This window comes from Podospora anserina, chromosome 4 (assembly GCF_000226545.1).
Source record: "Podospora anserina S mat+ genomic DNA chromosome 4, supercontig 2".
In the NCBI taxonomy this organism is placed as follows: domain Eukaryota; kingdom Fungi; phylum Ascomycota; class Sordariomycetes; order Sordariales; family Podosporaceae; genus Podospora; species Podospora anserina.
The window spans coordinates 315952-340120 of NW_001914835.1; the positions used below are offsets into that span (position 1 = coordinate 315952).

The 24169-nt window shown below is 52.4% G+C and overlaps 5 protein-coding genes across 5 annotated transcripts; 2 read left to right on the forward strand and 3 right to left on the reverse strand.

Annotated features, from left to right (window-relative positions):
- Nucleotides 1-3494: 3494 nt before the first annotated feature.
- Nucleotides 3495-5339, reverse strand: PODANS_4_2920 (uncharacterized protein; the record flags this gene model as incomplete). Its single annotated transcript, XM_001903911.1, has 1 exon — nucleotides 3495-5339. One exon carries the CDS (start codon nucleotides 5337-5339, stop codon nucleotides 3495-3497), a length of 1845 nt encoding a protein of 614 aa, XP_001903946.1.
- Nucleotides 5340-6359: 1020 nt separating this feature from the next.
- Nucleotides 6360-7696, reverse strand: PODANS_4_2930 (uncharacterized protein; the record flags this gene model as incomplete). Its single annotated transcript, XM_001903912.1, has 2 exons — nucleotides 6360-7175; nucleotides 7247-7696. 2 exons carry the CDS (start codon nucleotides 7694-7696, stop codon nucleotides 6360-6362), a joined length of 1266 nt encoding a protein of 421 aa, XP_001903947.1.
- Nucleotides 7697-9121: 1425 nt separating this feature from the next.
- Nucleotides 9122-10343, forward strand: PODANS_4_2940 (uncharacterized protein; the record flags this gene model as incomplete). The annotated part of the gene is made up of 3 exons (XM_001903913.1): nucleotides 9122-9398; nucleotides 9461-10208; nucleotides 10283-10343. 3 exons carry the CDS (start codon nucleotides 9122-9124, stop codon nucleotides 10341-10343), a joined length of 1086 nt encoding a protein of 361 aa, XP_001903948.1.
- A 2124-nt stretch (nucleotides 10344-12467) lies between these two features.
- PODANS_4_2950 (uncharacterized protein) lies at nucleotides 12468-14893 on the forward strand (the record flags this gene model as incomplete). The annotated part of the gene is made up of 7 exons (XM_001903914.1): nucleotides 12468-12655; nucleotides 12710-13005; nucleotides 13060-13223; nucleotides 13284-13390; nucleotides 13463-14218; nucleotides 14269-14462; nucleotides 14532-14893. The coding sequence occupies 7 exons, from the start codon at nucleotides 12468-12470 to the stop codon at nucleotides 14891-14893; spliced, it is 2067 nt and encodes a 688-aa protein (XP_001903949.1).
- Nucleotides 14894-15752: 859 nt separating this feature from the next.
- PODANS_4_2960 (uncharacterized protein) lies at nucleotides 15753-22839 on the reverse strand (the record flags this gene model as incomplete). The annotated part of the gene is made up of 3 exons (XM_001903915.1): nucleotides 15753-20201; nucleotides 20310-22326; nucleotides 22379-22839. 3 exons carry the CDS (start codon nucleotides 22837-22839, stop codon nucleotides 15753-15755), a joined length of 6927 nt encoding a protein of 2308 aa, XP_001903950.1.
- Between the last annotated feature and the right edge of the window lie 1330 nt (nucleotides 22840-24169).

Below are 24169 nucleotides of genomic sequence, written 5' to 3' on the forward strand. Positions count from 1 at the left end.
GCGTGTGTTCTGTGACAACCTTTTCGGGGGGGTTGAGATATTGACGGTTTCCCATCTGGGAATTTGGTCAGACTGACAAAGCAGCAACGCCTGTCCCCAGACAGATAGACGAGGCCCTAGAGGGCACAACGAATGTGGAACGCCAGCCATGGCCTGGCATAGATGGGCTACAACTGGAAGGGCCATCGTCATTGGCGCAACGGTAGTATCAGCAATCTGGCTAAAAAGGGAGGATAATAACTGGCCCACTAGAGCAAATCCCGCCTGACCGTTGAAACTCGTGCATCGAATGCGTAGCCGTGAGGGAGCGAGTCCCAGGAAAGGCCCCTGGCTGCCATCCAATATCTACCCCACAAACTCGCAAACGCACGCAATATCTGTCAATATCAACGCCGACCCTCTATCAGGTTTTGGCAACCTCGTCCGGGCACCGGTCTGTGGGGCTCCGGGAGACGAGGCCTGTTGCTGGCTCTCTGGTTCTGCCGCACTGCAGGCGACCATCACCGACCGCTGCACCACACTCCAGCTTGCAGGCCCTACCTCCACCAAGCAACATGGAGGTGACGGTTCGGTCTTTCGCCACGTGAGACGCGGTTGAGATAGGCGAGGACGTAGCCGAATTGACCGCGTCAGACGCGAGAAGCAGTAGCAACTGAAGCGAATATGACATATCTCTGTGTCTGTGTCTGTCCCGCCTCCCTGAGAAACAAAGGGCATAAGGGAAGGGAAGGGCAGAGATGGAAAAGAGGGGCGTGTCCGTCTATCTGAATCTGAACCACAGGACTCGTCGAGGATCCCACGACGAAACAGGCATGCAGGATAATAGCAGTTGATGAACCAGCGCAAATCATAACGCGGCATAGTGAACAGGCGCGGCAGATTGACTTTTGGACTGCCCGGGGGCGGTGGTGGTGGTGAACAGGGGGGTGACTGATAATAAGAAATGGAATATGCAGAACAACGGGCAGATAGAAACAACCAAAAGCTTGGTTGCCACGCCCAATCCCATCCGTCTTGTCTCTCCCCAGGTTGGGTGTGCGGACCGTTTTTGTCTTGGGACGGCAGGAGGGTTTGCCAGAAAAGAAGGATTTTATCCATGAGACGGAAAAGCTTCCATGAGGCGGTTGTGGCCCACTGTGTCATCACATGTCTTTTCGTCTCGGAGACAGCATCCGTTCAAAACTGTGGAAGCGAAGTCAGATGCAAGCACTCGGAGTGGTTCAAAAGCAGTAGGTAGCAAGCGCGGTACTTGGCAGTTGGGCAGCTCGTGGGCACGGACGGGGCGTGGGTAAGGACAGCTTCCATTGCCGATGTTGCAAGGAGCCATGGCTGTTGACATTGACAAGGTGGTGGTGATGGGATGAACGGCGGAGGGCCAATCAAGCTGAGGCCGGGCCACGATCACCGGCTTGCAGAGGTACAAGAATCGGGCCAATTTCAGGAACAAGAAAGGGCAAAAGAGAGAGAACAATCGGGAAATAGCTGGTGCAAGGAGAGACTACACAAAGATCGCCAGGCGGAAGGCCCTCCAGGCCCTCCCTCACCTGCCGTCAGTTTTAACTCGATCAGTCGCTCCCCCGCGCCGTGGGGAACTGGGGTTGCCTCCGTTGCGCTAAGCCCTATTGGGTAACCTCGCAGGCTTGAATGCCGAGACCTTGCCCAGATTGGCCTTGACCCATTGACTTTCTTTCCTTCCATTTCTTCTGCAGAGCAGCACCGCTACTTACTTTACATCAGGTTTTGCGCCCAGAGGCCGATGTCCTTATTGCAACAATACCTATGGCAGGCCTTCAGTCTCAACAGTCCGACGTCTTACGTGTTGTATGCTGTCGGCATTTGACGACATTTCCAAGGCGCCGAGGGCGTGGAAAATTGGTTTGAGGAAACGGTCACCGACAGCGTGCATCACCGATGCAGCAAGTGGTTGCGACAGCCTCCGAAGATCAGGAGCAGCCGCTTTCTGTGCGTCTGGTCAAGGTGTGTGTGTGTGTGTGTTTCCTATCGGTGTATCTTGCCGGACCCCCCTCCGTGATGCCCGCAATGACGAGATGACCCACCAAGCCTGCAACCACCACAAAACAGGGGACTAACCCTCACGCCAAAGGGAAGCAGCTGTCACGAATTACAATCAACAGGCGAGATGTAATTGTCAGAAAAGAGAGGCCGTGACCCTCTGGAGGATGCGATCACTCCCATCTCGGTACATTTTTCTCCATGTCCCAGTTGGGCATATAGCTACTTACATACAGGTTACTACTCACACAGCACGGACCCTATCAACATGTTTGGTCGCTTCCATCAGAGCTGCAAGCGATCTCTTGTCTCCCTCCCCAGTCTGTGCGGGATTCTGCACCAGGACGGCTTTGTCAGATCTTACTTTCCACGTCTTCATTTGGACCCTCGATCCTACCGCCATTCACGTTCTAAGCGAGGGCCGTTTGCTGTCATGCTTGACTTACACGCAACCTCTGGATCCACCGCCAAGAAATTACCCGCGTCCAGCTATGCTACCCTTCAAGCCTTACGCTGTGTTACTTATCGGTCCGGGGTGATGGTGCAAGTAAGATTGGGGCCGAGAGCAACGCCCCTAGTGCATTATAGCTTCTCTTCCTGGCTATGATCCGATATCTAGTTATGGACAGACTTCTGCTCTCGGCGGTAACCCGGCCACTGGTGTCCAACAACAACCTCACCTTGTTTTTTTGGTGATGGGTTCACATCTCTTATCTTTTTGGGTGTGTGGTATCAGGACCTAACTCTGGGCCTGTTGGACGGGCAAGCATGCTGCAGGATCAAGTAGGTACCTATTCAGGATGGTGTTGCAGTTGCGGTTCTTTAACCACTAGAGCTATGGCTGGGTTTTCTATCCACGTTGCATCAACCATGTCGGTTGTTGCGTGCGGTGGAACTTCTCAACCAGGCCTTTGTTCGGGGCATATTCCGCCCATCAATGAGATCTTCAACCTGTCGCCCATCTATCTACTCGGCCAGATTGACCACGGCACATGAAAAGCCAGTCCAACCTTGGTGGGAAGCTCCGAGCAGCCAACAGGTTGGTGGAGATGGACAGTTGAATTTACCTCGCCAGCATGTCGAACCGCTCCCTGACTGCAACATCATTTGGGCGCTTCTACAAGGGCCCATCGCGGAACTGCTGACTGATGAGAAGGTGTTTCTTACATGATATCACGGCACGTTCCAGGTTGGTGGGGAAAACAGTAAAGATGAGTGCAATAACAAAAACTTTTATTTCTAAAGCAGATTTCTAAGACAAGGCAGATGCTGACAAGACACGGGCGACAGATCACATTCCAAATACAGACTCCTGGACTCCACGCGACTGTGACTCTAAGCAAAACCAAACCTCCTCCACCGTTTTACGCACTTATCCTGACGGTAGACCAGCTACGGCGAAGACAAAGGATTGTTAGTATACGGACAATAATAAGCCATGGACGATGCAGAAACGACGGGATAGTGTTGGGTAGGGAGAGTTAGTCAAACCTGAAGCCGGCCAGTCGAGCCCCAAAGTAGATAGAGGGGAAGGTAGCGCACATAATGTGAAACCAGCTGACAAAGGTGAGGTAGGGCATGTTCCCAAAGCAGCCCCCGTTGATGTACCCACCATACCCGCCAACCATGATGAGGTTCCACTGGTAGGCGTACACGAGGGAGCCGAGGAGGAGGAGGAGAAGGATGAGATCTTGCCAGGAGAACCCGCTCCCCTTGTCAGCAGATTCCTTCTTGGCAGTAACAGTAGTAGTAGCAGCAGTAACTGTTGTTGGGAAAGGCCTAATAATTTTGGAGGGAGAGACAAAATCAGGGGTGCTCTTGCTTCTCTTGGGGGAACCGTTAGTTAAACTGCCACTCTTGGGGGTGGCTTTCTTGGGAGTGGTGGGAGGGGTCTTCTTTGGGGTCACAGGGGGGTCCGTGTTGAATACCTTGAGGGGCCTGCGTACCGTCTGCTGGAAGAGATATGGAGCGAGGGCGCTGGGGGAGATTTTGTCCCAGTCGACGTCGGTGGGGACCTTCCACACGTACTCACCGGGCTGTTCCCACGCCGAGGCGGAGTACTGGCCCGACCTGACGGTGCCGGTGCTGTCCGAGTTGACTGTGCCTGACTTGCCGGTGGGGGTGGCGGGTTCCTCCTTGAAGGGGTTGCGGAGTTTATTTGTGGAGTGCCAGTCATAGATCGACTCGATGACCTTGATCATCCAGTCCGGGAGGGACTCGCCCTCCTCGAGGTCGTGGTAGATCTCGAGGGCGCGGACGTCGCGCTTGAGGGCCTTTTCCCGGTCGGTGAGGGTGGGGTCGTCGGAGTATTGGAGGTAGTCGGGGTAACGGAGCGAGAGAGGGTTGGGGTGGGAGTAGTAGAGCTGGTCTACGGGGGTGTTTTCGACGAGCTTGGCCCGGGCGAGCTGCTGCTCTCGGGTTGGTCGCCAGTGGTAGTTGAAGGTGTCAACCGGTTCGGGCTTCTTGGTTTCAGGCAAGTGGCTTTCAGCGGGGATGGCTCCGTCGTCACCTCCGGACCAACTATCCTGAGATTTGTCCTCGGAGGAGGATGTGAGAGGCTCGGTGGAGGTGGATCCGGTAGAGTCACTAGTAAAGTTGAATATAAACCTCCTGACGCCCGTTGTGGTACCAGCGTTGTTCCACGTGTTATCAACAGGTTCCGTGTTTTCCCATCTGGTATAAGTGGTCTCCTGTGGCTTACCAGCCTTCGGAGTCTCCTTATCAGATGGGGAGGGGATGATTGTGGAGGAGGTGGCCTTCTCAGAGACAGCGGGAGAGCTGCCCAACTGAGAGACAGTGGGAGAGTTGAGGGTATCCTCGTCCAACTTGTTACCGTTGTCCTTGAACTTGTCCGGAGTGACACTGCAGGTCTGGTCCTGGTCATACTTGGATGATGAAGAAGAGGTGCTGTTCACTTCCGTAGGGTCATGGATGACCGTCACAGGGTCGGAATTGGTAGATCCGGTAGAACGGCTGGGTTTGGCAGGGCTTTGATCAGTGTTCCCTCCGTTGGGGTAAAAAATGACCGTCACCGGGTCCGAATTGGTAGACCCGGCAGGGGAAGCGGACTTGGCAGATTTGGCAGAGGAAGCGGAGTCAACAGACTCGGCAACAGAGTTGGAATCGGGCTCAGCACCAGTCTCAGTCTCGGGCTCGGCATCAGTATCGGCCTCAGTATCTGTCTCGGTCTCGGACTGAGTATCAGGTTCGGAGTTCTGCTGGTGCTCTTTGAGGGCAGAGTATGTGGAGTCGGAATCAAAGTCGCTGATGGACCCGCGATGAGGTCGAAACACAGACCCAAAAGCGTTCTGAATGGCCTCAAACATGGTGAGTGGTGTTTGTGGTTGTGGTGTGATAGGTGTCTGGGGTATGGTCTAAGGCATACTGTCAAAGTATTATCACAGCAGGTGTCCTGTTGTTGAAGTAGTGTTTAATTAGTATGTCAGTATTGCCACACCAGGTGTTCTGTTGTTAATGTAGTGGATGTTGGAGTGTCTGTTCCAGCTTTTTTTCAGGACTTGAGTTGGGAAGACAGCGTGCTTAATACCCAACCAAGAGACATCATAAAGATGTTTCACTTATGCTGCTTGAGAGAAGGGCTTGTTCTTTCCATAATGACTTGTTCTGTTGTATTATGACAAGCCATAATGGACAATGGGTGTGCTTATTTTAGGATGTGTAAAAGTGATACAATGTCTATTGTCTTTCAAGTCTTTGTCCCTTCTGAGACCTCACAATGGAAGAATAGCATCAAGTGACTTTTGGGGTTGAGTTTCAGTCTTCTTACCCATTGCGCCTTGCTTTCCGATGAAGTTAAAACACAGTCTAGGTCATCATTGAGCAAGGGTCAAAAGTGGGTGGATGATGTGCTCGGGCGGGTATTTGGTCGTTTGGATTCTCTACCAACGGACTCCGTACAGACAGTGTTGAAGACGACCTTGTTGCAGATTTGAGGCTCGTGAGCATATCTTCCGCACCACTCGCACCTGGTGCAGCCGTACTAAATCTGAGCGCCAACGTGAGAAAACGTGGAGTATGACGGTCCAGAACATCGGCCGTTTCATGGACGCCTTCTTGTCTCGTTTCCTATACAACGAGAAAGAAAGAAAAAAAGCTGTGGATACTCGGACCTCGCAAAAAAAAAATACAAATGAGCAAAACTCCCGCTAAAACAAAACCAAAGCAAGCAGACCCCCCGTCCCCTAACTATAAACGAAAAACCACCCACTCCACACAAAACGAGACATGTAATATTCAAGAATAGACGTCACATCACACCGGTTTTTGTGCCAATCAAATATGTAGAGTCGAAACAAAGCAAAGTGAATAGAAATTTGGACTGGTGACTAATTCCACAGATCATTACTTCTCACCATTTTGGATATTGGCTCCGGGCTTGTCGGCCCACGTGGCGAGCTCTTGGCTTTCTTCCAACTTCCGTCCTGATACTGCCCAGGTGATGCCGCTGTCATGAACATCTTTGGGCTCTGCTCAGGAGAGATATACGGCACAGTGCCTGTCGGCGATTGCTCGTAGGGCGCGCGCTGATAGACGGGGTTGTTTCTCGGAGAAGCGAGAGAAGGCTCAAGCGGTGAGGGGCGGTGTCTTAACGGGCAAACAGACGATGGAAGCCCCGAGCCGGCATGGCTGGGTGTGTAAGGTGATGGTACCTCGGAGGCGTTATATGGCTGCAATAAATGGCGCTTGTGGAGGATCTGCCTTCGGGAATGGCGATGAAAGTGCCGTCGCAGAGGGAGGTCACTGAGGGCGTCGGGGGATGCCAATGGGGAGGTATCGGTCCACGAGGGTCCAAAGGCGCGCCCTACTGGCCAAAGTGTGAGGATAAGAATCGCTAGAAGAACGAGGGTGTCGTCGAGGAGGAAAGATACGACTTGGGAAACGGCAAGCGAACTGCCAAGACCGCCGGAAGACCCAGCGATTCGCAAGGCGGTTCGAAGTACAAGGAGACATCCAGCTGCTTGGACAACCAACATAAATTGTTTGAATCGGCGAGATGAGTATGTTGCAGAGAAGGTATTGTCCAAGACGTAGCGTCGATGGTCGATTTTGTACCAGAAATAGCGATAACCACCCAAGAAGGCGACCAGAGTCGTAGTTTGGAAGGCAAGTCCTGTCAGCAGAATGTTGACGGCCTGATCAACCTGCAAACACATACATTAGTATTCTAGTTTCGACAAAACAGCGGTTTTTCGATTGGAAAACAGGATCATACCTGTGACGCTGATGTTGCGCTGGCAGCATAAATAATGCCCACGGATTGGAAGACCAAAGAAAAGATATCCATGATCGTAAAGAAGATGTTGATGTAGAGGGCGTTGGACACGAGCCGAAATTCCTGACCGTAGAGCACAGTGACATGAGGCAGAACAAGGTAGATGGCTGATCCGACAAAGGTAGCTCCCCAGTGCGTTCCGACCATATACACCGCAAAGTACGCTGGACTTGCAGACTCGGTGCTGAGAAATATCCTTGCAACATGGGCGACAACTTCGACGATGAGGGCCGCTGTGAGGAGAGAGGTGTATAATGGTGTCTTGTACCGTATTCCTGTGAAGATGTTGAGCGGAACCAAGGCAGCAAAGGCAGCAAGCATTACTGCATTTCCGGCAGGAGGAACCTGGTAGGAGAGATAGACAGCCTGACCGGGATCCATCATAGTCATCGTCTGGTTTGTTTGCTGGCGAAGACTTAACTCAGACAATGGGATTCAGGAAGAGCCAACGCCATCAGTCGAAGTCAGGCCGAGAGTGAGCATATGAATGCTAAGGCATAGCATCTACCCAGTCCAGAGACGGGTGAGAGTGCCAGAGGTCAGGGGGGGTTATATCAGGAGAGCTGTTGATGTGGGGGCAGTTTGTTGGCAGACCCGACCGTTTGGATCCTGGCTGCCCACGGCGCTTAACCTGCAGTCCGATGGTGACTCGGTTCTAGCCTTGGTTGTGTTGAACATCGCCAACTAGGGTACCTGAGTAGGCACCTTATGCTAATAGCTATATCGCACACATTCATATCATTCTGCTCTCCTGCGGAAGGTCTCATAGGAACATGTGTCCGTTATCACCACGCTAGCTGGTATCTGTCTGTCATTGACCCAGACCTCGATGGTTCCTCAACACCATACTCTGAGTTGTGTTGCTGTGTGGGCTGACTGACTTGTGCTTGCATGAGAGCCGTGCCGATTGTGATCGGTCTTTCTTTGACCAGGGCCCCGGTTGAGTGGAAATCGCGTTGCAATGCAACATTCTCGGCTCTTCCGGCCAATCGACTGTGACAGTGGCGCAGAACATCCGGCTCTCTTTGGCGAGATGCCATTCGCGACGTGCATCCAGCCCAGTGCTATCTGCATGTTGGCTCCCAACAGCTCGATTTACCCTGGACGCCAATGAGAAATACCGAACGCTCAACGGTCCTGGTGCAGCCTAAAGCTTTAGAACCTCGCAGGAGAGACCCCCATACCTAGGCAGAGACGTGTCACATAATGAGAACTCGAGACTCGCAAATGGCTGGCAGGGAGTTACATAGTTGGCGTCTGTTGGTGGTTGATCTGCGCTAGAAGCTGCAGTGTAGAACCAACATCCATATCTAGCGTCGTCTCTATCGGGAATAAAGCCAACATTGAACAGGCAGCCCTGGCTGGACGTTGGGCGAAGATGGGTCACAAGGTGAAGATGGTTTTGATAACAAAGAAAGGCTGTTGTTGAAACAAGCGCACGTACCCCCACAGTGCCAAGATACGCTACACCTATTCGCGACTCGCACTGTGCCAGCTATTGGTCATTGTAAGCGCCGGCTCTCAGTGTTACACCTATGACGTTGATTTGAAGAATTCCACGAGAAACAGCATCCTTCGCCTCCTGGGACATCACCAACAGCAACAGATACCCTTCTTCAGACGACACGTCTTCCCCTTTGTTCAGAGAAGTGCCAGACGCCGTGCATCTACTCCACCAGGTCGCACGTGGGATTGGACGTCAATTACACTCACATTACGACACCCACAATTTGAGGCATCACGGTTCAACGGTCACCACCACCACCACCGTGCCGCACAGTCTTTAAGCTTTGGGCTTGGCTTGGGCTTAAGCCAATGTCTTCCCTCGTCTGCAGGTCCCCATCGGTCATCTCGACATCTTTGCTCACCCTCCCCTTGCTCAGACTAGCCGCGTCTGCCCGGTCAGTCCAGCCGTGCGCCCAAAGACAACCACAACCACAACAAGCACGGCAAGCCTCTGGCCCTGTCGCCGTTAGGCGCTTCTCCGCGTCTCTTACCCTTAGCCGCAAGGTTGCGCCAACGGAGGCTGCCCATATCAATGAGGTTCGGAAGACGATAGCCGATGAGTTCGCCCTCATCAAAGATGCTTACCGTATGTGGGGTTCCTTGGTGCTTTTTAAGACCAGTTCTGAGACACTGACACTTATCCAACAGAGTCACCCAAACACCCGGTAGTCCTAGCACATGGGCTGCTAGGGTTTGCCGAATTAAAACTCGCAGGGTCCTACTTGCCAAGCATTCATTACTGGAGAGGGATACAGGAGGCCCTAACGGCCCAAGGGGCTGAGGTTATCACTGCCTCCGTCCCTCCCAGCGGCTCTATCGAGAAGCGCGCCGCCAAGCTGGCTCAGGATATCGAGGCTCAGGCACAGGGCAAGAGTGTGAATGTGGTGGCGCACAGCATGGGAGGACTTGATGCCCGCTACATGATCTCGCAGCTCCGGCCAAAAGGGGTCGACGTCAAGTCTCTTGTCACAATCGGCACACCTCATCACGGGAGTGCCTTTGCTGATTACTTGATTGACGAACTTGGGCCCGACTACCTGCCTCAGGTTTACAAAGCCTGGGAGCGGGTTACCGGTTGGGAGCCAAGTGCTTTTTCCCAGCTGACGCAGAAGTATATGGCGGAGCACTTCAACCCAGCGACCCCTGATGACCCAAACGTCCAGTACTTTTCGTACGGTGCCATGGTGAACGGAAAGCCTCCATTGCTGAGCATGTTCAGGATATCTCACAAGCTGATTGAGGAACGGGAAGGTCCAAACGATGGACTTGTCAGCGTAGAAAGCAGTCAGTGGGGTACCTACAAAGGAACGCTCACAGGCGTTAACCACCTGGACCTGATCAACTGGACCAACAGGATTCGGTCTAATCTTCAGAAGCTGATGGGTCACCCACCTTCGTAAGTCATATTGTTGTGTTTCAAGCATCGAATAATGATTTCAAAGCATGACAGAATCTGACTGAATTGTATAGGTTCAACGCGGTGGCTTTCTATCTTGGCATTGGAGATATGCTGGCAAAGGAAGGGTTGTAAGTGCCAGAGGGCATGATGCAATGACGCTTGAATCACCAGCCTCTAGGTATAACGAGTTGGACACGTAATTTCGGTAAAGGCTTTGGGGCATACAATCACGAGCGAATGAAGAATTTATATCATGGGCAGTCTGTAGGTAAGCACCTTATGGTATCCCTTGTTTACGATATCATGCTAATGATGAATGCATAGAAGCGATATCACCACGAATCTAATATCGTTCCACCATCTCAACTTTATTCACAGTAAATAAGCGTGGCAAAACCGGATGTTTGGGGCGTTTTCCTGAACCAAGACCATTTGCCGAGGCAGTTCATGGATATCAAGGGAATCACTTTGTAGGTGCCGGTTCGGAGGGTGAGCTGGTTACAAGCTTCACATGCCTTACGACAACAGCGTTGGTTCCAGGTTTACCACGGCAACTGCTGTCAAGAAATCAGCGTGTGTAGCATGGCAAGTGATTATCCGGCTCCGTCTGCCCAAACGCTAGCACGTGTTCGCCGTCTTTTCTGTGGAAAGTTTGTACCATTGTACCACGTGAAAAATATGCAAAGGAGTCCAGCTGACTTGGAAGACTGCTGAAACGTGCAAGTGTGCGTTGGCAGATGCTGTCTACCATATCGACGAGGCCGATGATAGTGGTCGACGATTATAGCGGTGGGTAGGTATGCTCTGATGTCTCTCAATCATGAAACGAGATAGGCATGTAGTAGGTCTTTTGACACTATCGGGGTCCCATTTGAGGACATCCTGATGTAGTCACCATGTGAGATACAGGTGTTGGTGATCCCCAGGAAAGACATTCAGTGTTTTTTTTTTTTGCCGATAGTACCACCACAAAACGCAGAAGAGCCTCGGGGTACAGTTTGGTCATGCGCCTGTGTAACAGCAGCTTACATTGGTTCTGTGTATCGTACATTTCTGGGGAAATAGCACGGAAAAAAGGGTCGATGAGGTGCAGTACCTAGCTGGCTTGCCCAGGAAACGCCAAGCTGGTGATCATCGTGGTCTAATCCTGATACGGACTAGAGGATCTGCCCCCACAAGTCTTGTTTTGAAGCCTCGACCCTGCCGGCCGGAGCAGGCTTGCTGGTTGGAGCATCTCTGCTATCAGGCCTTCCTTTTTCGGATCTTTACTTCAGAAGTACCCCCCCTTCGCAGAGACACAAGACCATCTCAAATACAACCCGGCACAACAGGATGCATCATGTCATGAATTGCACCACCTCCTCTCTTGCCCATTTTGCCTCACTTTCTCGCCAATCCCGCACCATTCCACGAAGAGATTTCCTTACATCAACATAAGGTTCGACCGGTATCACCAAGACGGAAACTAGACCTCCCAGACCGTGAACTCTTTGCAGTAGTACCGTTGCGGCCCTGGGCCCTTCTAAAGATGGGCGCTATCCCAGCCGATATTTTCACATGCCCCATGACACCATGGCCCTCTTTGGAACACCGACTGTTACATCTCCTACACCTTCTCGACGCGCGCGTGCTCCCTCTTTTTGGTGGTCCTGGATCCTTCGCATGCGACCAACCCAAGCTCCGGGTATCACATTGTCCACTTTGCTGCACTCACACCACGGCTCAGATATGATGGAGACAAGAAGGAGACAAACCATGCGTCTGAGTCTTGGATGGAATACGGCTCGGCAATAGTCTCCGGACAGGCAGTCGTTATACAACGGCAGACCCACGTTTTACCCTCCGCTTCAGCATCTTGACCCCTTAAAAACGACCGGTCACCACCAAGCGGCCATCTGGTAGCGTCTGGCATGCGCCGTCTCGTGCAGCTAGTATATCTCCCCTGCATTCCCGTTCCTGTGTCTCTGCCTGCCTCCTAGGCACTAGCTCTGTATCCGCAAACTCTCCTGTCGCTTGCCCGACTCACCCGCTCGCCTCGGGGCATATTTCCGCTGCGTCTATCTACCGGTGTTTTGTAAAACCGCTTGTCCGTCCGTCATCGTTCTGGTGTAAAGAGTTAAGTCCTCGTTCTCTCTTCCTCTGTCTACTTCGAGTGCCGGACCTTGTGTCCTGAATACCTGACTCGGACCTGCTTGCTTTGCAAAAGCCTCCGGCCTGTTCCTACCCAACCCAGGCATCCACCCACCCACCCGAGCCATGAGGTTCATCAAAACAATAGCCATGCTGGCTGCTATGGGTTCCGATATTGGAATCGGTGCTGCGTCGGTGTTTAGGCCTACCAAACCACCAGCCGTTCCACTGGCCGTCAGGTCGCCATATCTGAATGCCTGGCTACAGGGCGAATCAGGATGTGTGCTACCTGGCGAGTGGCCACGCTTCTGGACGTGAGGCTCCCATGACTCTACCTTGAAACCTCACAGTGCTAAGACAAATCCCAGGGGAGATATCCAAGGATGGCAAGGATATGTGGCAGTCGACGGCGTTGCCTATAACTGGATGGGGGGCGCCCCTGGCCCAGGCCCAGTCAACCAGCTATCACTGGAGTACACCTCAACAAAAAGCATCTTCACCTTTGATGTGGCCCAAAAGATCACCCTGACTGTCACTTTCCTCTCGCCCGTATACCCTGACGACATACAGCGGCAGTCTCTGCAGTTCTCATACGTAACTGTCACGGCAAAATCCTCTGATGGGGCCTCGCACAAGGTCCAGGTTTACATGGATGTGTCTGGCGGTGAGTAACACGCTGGATAGCTGTTTCCTTTACCTTGACTGATCGTTCTGATAGAATGGGCTAGTGGTGACAATTCCGAGAAGGTGCAGTGGGAATTTGGCACCGAGAGTAATCTTTACTATCTCAAGTTCTGGCGCGAGAACCAGCACGAGTTCAAAGAAGCCAACGAAATTGCAAGTTGGGGAAATTGGTATCTCAGTACCGGATTCCATGAAGGTGTAAGCTTTGGCCTGAGAGATGCTAAATCCTACAACGCAGACTAATCATTCGTTGGACAGTTGACGTGGCAAATTGGTCAAGATACCACCGTGCGGAACCAGTTTGCTGGCAACCTGACTCTCAGCAACTCCCAGGAGTCTGAATTTCGCCCGGTCAGCGAGAACTGGTATGCCTTCACATATATCTGCCTTTCTGTCCCGATACGCTGCTGCGGATAGTTGAGCTTACAATGTTTTAGGCCTGTGTTTGCGTTCTCTCATGATTTGGGCGACATCAAGGACGACGAGGTTGAAAGGATCTTCACCCTCGGTCTTATCCAGGATAACGTCATCCACTTTGCCAGACAAAACAACACCCTGGAGCCTGTCCGGGGACTGTGGATGTCCTTTTACAACAACAGTGACATGGAGGCTGTGGTCTCTTTCTACAACGACTACAGGCATGCTGTAGAGACAATGTCACTCCTAGACCAACGGATTGAGAAGGATTCGGTGGAGGCAGCTGGGCAGAACTACTCCCTTATCACTACACTTGCTCTTCGCCAGACTTTCGGTGCTTTCCAATACGCCGGAACGCCGGAGAAGCCATATATTTTCCTCAAAGAAATCAGCTCCAACAGTGACATTCAGACAGTCGATGTCATATTCCCGGCGTTCCCAATATTCGTTTACCTCAATGCCACCTTGAGCAGATATCTCCTGGACCCTTTGTTCGAACACCAAGAAAGTGGTTCATACCCCAACAAATATGCCGAGCATGACTTGGGTACCTTCCCTGTGGCCAAAGGCTACCCCAACGGAGACGACGAGGCCATGCCATTGGAGGAATGTGGTAACATGATCATCATGTCACTAGCATATGCTCAACGCACCGGCGATACGGGGTACCTAACAGCCCACTACCCAATTCTGGCACAGTGGGCTCAGTATTTGATCGAGGACTCGCTTGTTCCTGCCAACCAGTTGAGCACTGATGACTTTGCTGGAACATTAGCGTACGTATACCTTGCCTCAAAGTCCGGTCTGATACTGACAGTCCCCGTAGAAACCAGACCAACCTGGCCATCAAGGGCATCATCGGCCTCAAGGCCATGTCCCAGATTGCCCAGCTCACCAATAACACGGACGACTTCAAAGACAAGGCCGAGGACTATCTTATGACTTGGAAAGCGTATGCCATCAACTATGACGCCAGTCCACCTCACACTACGCTAAGTTACGGAGACAAAGACAGCCATGGTTCGTGGTTCACGCACCCCTTGTTCACCCACTTCCCTTCGCTAACTCTTTCTCTTCTCTTCTCCCAAGGAATCCTCTACAACATCTACGCAGACAGGCTGCTGGGCCTCCAGTTCGTCGACCAGTCTGTCTTTGACATGCAGAGCGACTTTTACCTGACCGTGGCGAACGAGTACGCTGTCCCGCTTGATACAAGACACACCTGGGCAAAGTCAGACTGGGAAATGTTTGCGGCGGCGGTGGCTAAGAACGAGACCAAGGAGATGTTTATCGACAAGCTGGCGGAGTGGGTGGGGAAGACTACGACCAACAGGGCGATGACGGACTTGTTTGATTCGATTACGGGTGATTACCCGTCGGGAGGGCCGACGTTTGTGGCGAGACCGGTGATGGGGGGGATGTTTGCTTTGTTGGCTTTGCCAAAGGAGTAGAATGAGATGGTGTGGGGTAGGGAAGGGAAGAGAAGGGGTGTGTGTTTTGCTCTGGAAAGAAACAAGGAGTGATGGCGAGGGGATTAGCTTGGCTAGTGTTGATTGAGTGGACCCTTAAACCATATAAGAGGTTGGGTGTTGGTGTTTCTTGTGTAGTGATGCGGTGATGTTTTATGTTATGAGCGATAGTAATGGGACAAGAGTTTATGAAATAGAGAGTGTAGTCTATTCAGAATTCATCAAAGCACGCTTACTTATGACATCTCTTTCATTCCAGCATAGAGGTGGATAGAGCAGGGCTTCGTTATGATATCTCTTTTATCACAACATTTTCAGCTTGGATGAGTATGGTCTACTACCATTCAATATTTAGATCAGCATCGTCTGTCACTATCACTGTACTTGTATTACCTACTTAACTTCAAGAAAACAATGCTACCATTGAACTGTGAGGGACCATTGAACTGTTAGGGTCACTGCCCATTAAACTGTGCCTACCTACCTATTAAACTAAAACCAACGATTTTGACATCATGGCTGAGGTTTCAATTCTTCGAGTGCGAACTTCTAGAAAATGCAAGACAAGACCACTGACATTAGAAGACCATTCACCCACCCTGCGGCTAATTCCTGACCGATTTGTCAGGACAGTTAGACCACACCGCGCAAGATAAGTTAGGTCCTGCTCCAGAGCCAGACACTTGCGAATCTCCTTCATCTCAGCACATGACGAGCAGCGGTTACTTGCCATATTCCCTTCGTCCCAATAAGGAAACATCATGGCTAACACAATAATATATTTAGTATGAGTAGCACTTCATTACGGATGTCCTTCATCCCAACATACATCGAGCAGCACTTAATCACGGTATCTCCTTTGTCCCGGCACATTAAAGCAGTGCTTACTCACAATAACTCCGTTCTCACCGCCGTTCACGTTGTCAAAGTATCTCTTGATGGCCGGGTTATCGACCTGGTGCTCACGAAGAAGCCGGTCCTCGTCCGTGTGTGCCATCATGAAGTGGTACACATACACAGTCTTCATCTGTCCGTACCGGAGGCATCTGCCCTTGGCCTGGCGAACCGTGATGGCCTGGTGGTGCTTGTTGGGGTGGAAGTAGGGGTTGGCAAAGATTATGTGGTTGGCGACGGTGAGGTTGCTGCCGGCGCTGGTATCGTTGTCAATGTTGAGGAGCATCACATTGCCCCCGGTTCCTGACTTGAACTTCTCCAACATAGCAGACGTATCCCTCGAGCTGGTGACTAAAGCCAGGTTAGTGGCCTTGGGATCTATCTCCTTGATCCTGGACCACAGCTTCTCGAGGTAGGACTGGTACTGGCCGAATACCAAGACACGCTCATCTTTGGCGATGATGCTTTTGATCAGCTCCATCATGTGGTCCACCTTGGACATCTTGACGTTGTCGTTGAGTTCGGTGCAGGGGATGACTGGGCGTTCCTTGATGAAGGACGAGCATTTCCTGGCAGGGCAGAGCCTTGCCGTCTGTGGATGGCGACAGGCAGAACACAAGATGTGTCCACAGGCAACCACGATGTAAGACTGGCTGGCGGAGGTCAGGGGTCTCCCGCAGCTCTCACCATCGCAGGTCCTTGATTGCAGCAGCTGGTCCCTGTCCGGAGAAGTCGAGAACTGGATAAACTTGGGCATGAATGCGAGTTCCTTCGTGGCGTTCTTGAAGTCGCCCATGGTCTTCATCAGCTCGGCCACCGTCGATTTGAACTCTAAAAGCATCGCGGACTTATTTTCTGGATTCTTGAAGATACCGTCTTTAAGGGACTGGGGTCTGCCGTCGCGGTAGGCACCTCCACGACCTATGTTCTTGCTATGTTCCCAGAGTGCTTGACGGAGCTTGGGTACGGCGCCGTGAGATTTCAGGTTCAACTCCACTGCTTTGGAGACTAGCTGGCTCCTGGTCGTACTGGCGCTGACGTGGAGACCTTCGACATCAAAAGGTAGGCATTTTTCGTCATCATACTCAGGTCTGTCCGGCATGAGGTCTCTGTGCGCATGGCAAAATTCAACCAGTTCCTTGACAGTCCAGTTGCCGAGGGTCGTTTTATCCTGGTCCAGACCATTGCGAATATCAGGCAATGGCATATTAGGCCTGGGGTGAAATAGAGGCTCCGGATCAAAGCCGCCCGGGATAAGGGGGGCCTTTGCCAGGGGAGTGTTGATGTGCAGTGTGCGGCGTAGAGCACAGAGGTCTTCAGCAAGCCGTACCGCGGTCTCGTTGCTGACTGTCTTGGGAATCTCGATCTCCGCTTTGTCGAAGAAGTGCAGCCAGGTAAAATGAGCCTTGGAATGATCGTATCCGTCCACCCAGGGGCCCTCGAATTCTTTCATGGGTTGAGCAATGATAGCGGCAGGATCGACGGTAGGATCAGTCGGAAGACAGCCGTTGACCATGGCATGAGCCACACAGTTGAACACTTCTTCTCCCCCCCCGTAGTGCCTGAAGTCTCCTTCCCTTGCCACATTCACCTCTTCACAGAGGTATTGGAATGAGCACATTGCTGCTTCTTTTTGCAGGTTCTCTTGTTCTTTTTTGACTTCATTGCGGTAGAGGTAAGTAAGCCATTTATTGAGCCACACAGCCTTATCCCAAAGAAACTTGACGGACGTTGCCAGTCGGCAATGGGATCTCGTGAGCGAGTTCTCGAATTCTGGAAGTGTCAAGGCGCGAGACACAGCCACCACATCATTGGCCAACAGACCCAACATCATGGTCGTAGACTTGGTTGAATCCCCCATATCTTCTTTCGAGTAGTCTGGCTGCTGGCGTACGTGACTGGATATGGCTGCAAAGTCCATGTCGGCATCGAGGGCTTCCTGGTGCGCCATGTAGTAGCGCGCTGCCGTCACTCCTTTCATGCGGACAGGAAGAACCACCTCCACCGAAGAGAGAGCCGTGCCACCATCATCGGTAACGCGGTTGGCGCGGAAGAATTGCCGCACGAAGGCCTGGGCCTGGGAGTGTCTCTCGTGGGCGAGAGATGCACTCTTGAGCGCGGAGGAGTAGGCGTGATACTCCTCGCTCTTGGAAGCAGGTTCCAAGACCGGACCACCAGTGATGGCCGGGAGACCGGGCATGATGCGCGGTTCGGGCCGCGCCAAATGAACGCCAAAAACCTTGGCCGTCTTGCAGACCTCGGAGAGGCCGAACACCTTGGGCGTACCCGAGAGGAGCCACTTCGCGTTCGCGACAAGGTTTTCAACAAAGAATGGGATGTTCTTGTTGTCCGCCTTGTGGTCGTATGAGCACTCGTCCCATACGACACGCGCGAAGCTGCAGTTGTGCAGCCACGAAACGCACCAGGGCGCGCGAGCGCCCGGCACTTGCTCCCCCCCCCCTTCTTCCTTCTTCGCCGGCGAAGCTGGGACTTTATCCCTTGGGGTTCTCTGGTCCTTCCGCCGGCTATCGGGAACGATCTTGGCCAGGAAAGCCTCACGTTCCGACGCCTGCAGACCAAAGAAACGGTGCTCGGCTGCGGCGTTGTCCTTGCCGCCTGCAGCCGCGAGCTTACTGGCCGTCAGGATGCGCAGGTTGCGCAGAGCCTGACGGTACCAGCGCTCACGCGCGCGTCCCGAGAGATCCTTGAATGGGGGATCAAGATCGCCCCATCCAAACCCCCACAGTTTCTCGAAGAACTTGTCACCGAGGATCTTGGAGCTCATGATGATGAGCTCCGCCTTCCTCAGGACGTCCAACTTCCGGCCGAGGTAGAACTGGGCCACTGTTTTGATGACAATGACCTGGCTTCCGACCTTCAGACCGAGGAAGTTTTTCGCTTCGAGAGACCACTGCTCCGTGAGGTGCTCAGGCACCACCACAAGAGTCGCCGAGAGATGGATGAAGAACTCATTCTTCTCATCTTCGGCGAGGGGAAGTCCCACTTCTTTGAGCTCTTCGTACTTGGACTTGAGCTCCTCATGCCAGCACTCATCAACCTGGCGACGCTCCTCGATAGAGGCCTCGCGGTCGAACCAGCGTCGGGAATCGATCAGCGCAAGTGTCACCACCGTCTTTCCGTATCCAATCTCGTGAGCCGCCACGCCACCTCGAGAGCTGTAGGGAAATCTGGTCGGCCAAGTCGCTTTTCCAACAACACGGACGGAGAGAGGGGTCACCACCTCCTCCTCAATCTCGGTTTCTAGGAATGGCTCGGGCTTTTCCTCGCGGAGAAGCATCCATAAAACAGCATTTCGTTGACTGTCGCGAAGCTTGTGACGACCGGCTTGGAATCGAGGTGGGTTGATCATCCTGTACTTGTCGGCTTCGTCGTACTGGATCCCGTGTCTGTTGCTGTCATTGCAGGGCTTGATGAGAGGATGGAAGCCCGGGAAGCTCATGTTTCGGGGCTTGGCATGATCGATATAAACCTTGAAGTAGGTCTCTGCAGACTGGATTGCCCTGCTGCCACTTGGTACCGTTCTGTGTGCTTGTAAGAGGTATGCATAGGCTCTTGAGGCCAGAACTTGGGGCTGCAGTGTGGCTATGAGACACAATTCGGGATCTTGAAGCTGGGCAGCGATGGCAATGGCTCGTGGCATATTGAGGAGAGTCTCCTCAAAATCTTTGGCTTCATCAGGGTCTTCAACAGCTAGACGCTTGCCTTTCGTCTTGCTGATGTGGATCTCAGGTGGTGGCCTTGACCATTGCTCAGACCGGTGGATGCAAATCCAGTCAGTAAAATGTTTGACTTCTTCACGAGGTCCGCCGAGATTCTGGGCTCTGAAGGCATTTGCAGCGAATGCAAAGTCATGCAAGAAGTCTTCGGTGATGTTGGAGGGAACCATGATGAACTGTCCCGGAGTTCCATGAGCCTCGAGCATATGCCTTCGAGCGGCCGACAAGGGAAATTGGTCAACATTGGCAGTTATTTCAGCAAGGACAAAACGTGAGAAGTGTGGAGGGCTAGTAGCGTTATCCCCCAAAGACGACATAGGTGCAACATCTCTCGTTTGTCCCCAGTGAATTTCAGTAGCTTCGAGACGTTCCCATATACTGAGGGAGTAGTCTTGCTGAATCTCGGTCCAATATCCTGGACTGAAGAGTGTTGTTTCGCCAATGTGCCCAACGGGAAACGTGGTGAGCTTCAGATCCGGAAGAGCCTGGATGTAGGTATCCCTGATCTCGTGGTAATCAAGCTTGCGCATCTCACTTGACCAGACCAGAGAATCCTCTCTAGCAGGACCGGTCCGAGAGCATTGGCGGAGGATGAAAGTCGGCTCTGTCTGATGGAACTCGGGTAGGCTGACGTATAGCTCATTACCGGCTGTCCCGCACTCGGGTGCATGCGCATATGTGCCCGAGACTTTGTCTCTTACTGTGGCGAACTAGGCCTCGGCAAGATGTGGTAGACCTTCTGGCTTATGCGGAATGGAGATACGGACCGCAGTGCTGGAATCTCTCTCGAGGAGGGCGGTGATGTTGATTCTGTCTGGGATCCAAAACGACCACTTGATGTTGTGGACTCCATTGACGCTCATGTGGAAGTCGCCGCGAGCAATGGGCGGACTCGGTTCAAACGTCCTAGGGAGGGTGGGCGGATTGTCGAGGTTGGAACCTGGGTTGTGATGAATGAACCAGGTAGACTTTCCATCTGGGTGGATAACCAGACGGGCGATGGTCCTTCTGGACTTGTATGTGGCGGTGACGACTTCGCTGACCTTGATCTCTCCAAAGAAATAGCGAGTTTTGCTGGCCAGGATCTCGCAAGCCGGGGGCTGTTTCATTCCTTGAAGCTCAGGCAGGTTATCGGGAAAGATTCCAAGCACGAAGGCTTGGGGAAGGTGGTTCTTGAGGGACGCCTTACCCCCATCAGAGGATACTTGAGCCGCTTCTTCATCTGAAGCTCCGGGGGAGTGGGTCCTCCAGGGTTCGAGCTGGTGAAGGGGATTCCCACTGCACTCCTCACAAACGGTTGTTTGGCATGTCCGGCAGATAAAATAGCTAGGAATCCCATCTTGATCCGAAATAACGGGTGGTGGGCAATGACACACGCGGATCATGTCACGAACAAGTCGATGCACAGTATCGGGCTCATACACGACTGATGTAGTCGAGGGCTGCTGGGTGCCGGGCTGAAGAAGCAACTTCTGCGATCTCGTGTAGTGCTTGAACCGTGAGGCGAGGGGACCGCTGACGGTGTCGAAGAGTGTAGGAAAATGCCGGTGAATTGCAAGGAGAGCTGCATGCGTGGCTGCGCCGACTACGGTGACTGTCATGGCATTGCCGGCCAGATCACGAAGCTGCTCTTGAGTTTCAGACGAAATCGCCATCTCGTTGACGGGCATGCCTTGAAGAGCCATGACCTCTGTGCCAGTGATCGGACGCATCAAATCTGTGACAATGGGGGCGCCGCTGGGGGTGATGCAGCCAATGATGCCCAGAGATTGCTTGAAATTGCTGACGGAACCAGTACGGTTGAAGGGGGTGCATCTGTCGACGTTTTGGCTGACATCAATGACGCAGGTCTTGTGACCGAGATGGATTCCCGCCTTGTTGCCGGTGGCTTCGATGATGTCCATTGTGTCGATGGATCGGCATGTTTGTTGTAACCACCAGCGACGCCATGATTGCGGCGGAAGCTTGGGACCGATCACCTTGAGGTTTCGCATCATCTTTTGGCTGAAGGGGTTGTCGTCCATTTCAAGTTCGTGAAGGCTACGCTCAGCTGCATGGCGAAGACTGCTCGTGCCCCAATCCGAGTCTTTGGTCGTACGAGGCTTCTCCATATCAGCGCGGGCCGTGATCGTACCGATGTCGTCTGGCAGCTGGAGAAATGAGGCGACGGATGCCGAGGGGGCACGTTCAAGGCTCTTCATAGTTTCTCGCCAATGAGCTATGATCGACTCAGCCTCTTCCAACGTGGGACAGCCAGGAGAAGAGGCGGCGTCAGTGTCAATTGCCATGAGATACCCACGCTGGCGTGTTTGCGGCAGATAGTACCGCTTGCTATCGATCTGAAGGTATCCGGCCTTGTAACCGATAAGTGGGAAAATCCGTTTGGTGTACATGCACCAAGGAGCGCCGTCGACATTTTCAAGGATGACGATCTTGGGGCGTCTCTCTTTGATGAAAATGAGCGCCGAAAAGAACGTGCGCATCGATTCACCAAGCTTCGCGTCCTCCATGCCATCAAGGCATTCGTCGAGAACTTGGTCAAAATCTTTGTTTCGTCGCACTGGGTGCGTTTTCTTAATGTCTTTGTCCTTCTTCTTCTTGTTGTCATCATCAAGAAGCCATTTATCGAGATTTTGGAAAACGCCAAGCTTCTCTTCGGTCTCCTTTTTGTTTGCTTTGGTCATGTTGATATTCAGAGTAGAATAATCGACACATGAGCAACCGCAGAAGAAAATGTCGATCTTCTCCCGGGGAATCTCAACCTTGGAACCGCCTGCGGTGAGACTGTGGCGCTGGGTTAGCCGAGTGGCATCACAGCATCAGGTTATAAACTTACACTTTTCCATCCAGCTTGCTGGCAGCCAAAGCCAAATCTGCAACATCGCGGTAGATAATTGTCGGGGCTGGCAGATTCCTTCGAATGAAGCCTTGTTTGAAGGCCTCGATCTCACAACTGAACTGATGAACTAGCTGGAACGGTGTCGGATGCCCAAGAATCTCAACAGCCTTCATCAACGCCTCTAGAGCAATGATGGGGGCATCAGTGCCGGAGCAGACAGTCGCCACCCGCAAGATGACTGTTTTCTGGGAAGGCGGCGGAACCCGAGAGGCCATGTCGAAGAACATGTCTCCCACTTGGGTCAACGGGGCAACGCCGGTGAGAATGGCGGACTCTTTTGTGCTCGAAGCTTGAGCATCAGCAACTTCCTTGTCATCGTTCGAGGAGGCTGGCTTCTTCTTGGTCTTTATGGACGACTTGGTCGCATCCAAGTTGTCGGATTTGCGCTTGGGAGGCATGTTGTCGCTACCCTGAATTAGCTGTTATTCATATATCCGGATAAGTATGCTAAAATGCATCGGATGTCATACTCAAGATCAGGAACCTTGTTGTTGAATGTCTGAAAAAACACAAGTCGGAGTTGGAAAACTTGGAGGAGGACAAAGGTGCAAGTAAACGAAAGCAGCGCGGAGGGGTGGTTGTGAAAAGTCGCAAGGCTCCGAGGCTGACCCACTTCGGCCCGGGCGAGGAGGGCTGGCAATTAGGGCGCGGAGACCGGGATCGTGGAGACCGGGGCAGCCGTGGAAACGGGGGCAACGAGCCGGCGAGAACCGCAAGGGCGTAGTAGAAGACTTAGAGAAGACTTGGACGTGGGCAGCATGCTTTGAGAGAATGATATGAACATGCCCAAATGGTCAAGTTGGATTGAGAGATTCAGGGGTAGGTAAACAATGTTGATGTTGATGATGTCCCAGCCAGGCTACGGGGCTCTGGGGCAAGTAAACAACGTGGAAGCGCTGTGAAGTTAACGCACCATTCATGCTTCAGCACCTAACGTATAAAGAAAGAAGTTGATCTCCATAACAGAACAGCAACATCCTTGATATGTCCTGAGAAAGGGACAGCGCTAGCACATAGCTTGTATATGTTGCATCGAGGCCAACGACATCTTGGCTATCACTCCGACAAGCGTCTCCATGTTCATGCTGAATTGGCGTTGAAGCAGAAGATGTGAAAAAACGCTGGGTTAGTGCCCGTCGAGAAAGAAACAAGAAGCGTGAAAGCTGAGCCGCAATAAAGGACGGCAATGACTTTTGTGTCATGCTGCATCTGGCGGATGGGCTTCTGCAGTAACATGCCGCAAGAAATGTGTCTACCCATAACCGCATCACTTGGCAAACCCCAAAACACAAGATCTCCAACCAAAGCTGACAAGAAGTTGGAAAGGGCCATGGGAATGGCTTACACACATTCTTGCCAATGAAGGAAGTGATGTACCACAAAGCTCGAGCCCAGGCGTTGAAGATCAGAGAGCCACGCCACGCCTATATAACGATAGGGAGGCCGGGCATACCATGATACCATTTCGAGAGAGGGGAGTCACCACCTAGCACTAAGTTGCCCTTGTGGAGATGTGGCGTATTAGAGCAAGAAGATGTCAGAAGCAGAAACTGGGGGATAGCCAGAGACTGACAAAAGATGAAGGCAGATTGTACCTATACGAAATAGTCCAGACAGTCCATGAGACTTCGACACGCTCCCAAAAGGATCAGAAATCCACGGCTGAGAACTTGGGATTGATCTTGATTGGTGGACGACGACATGTCGTTGAAGGTGGGTTCCGCCAAG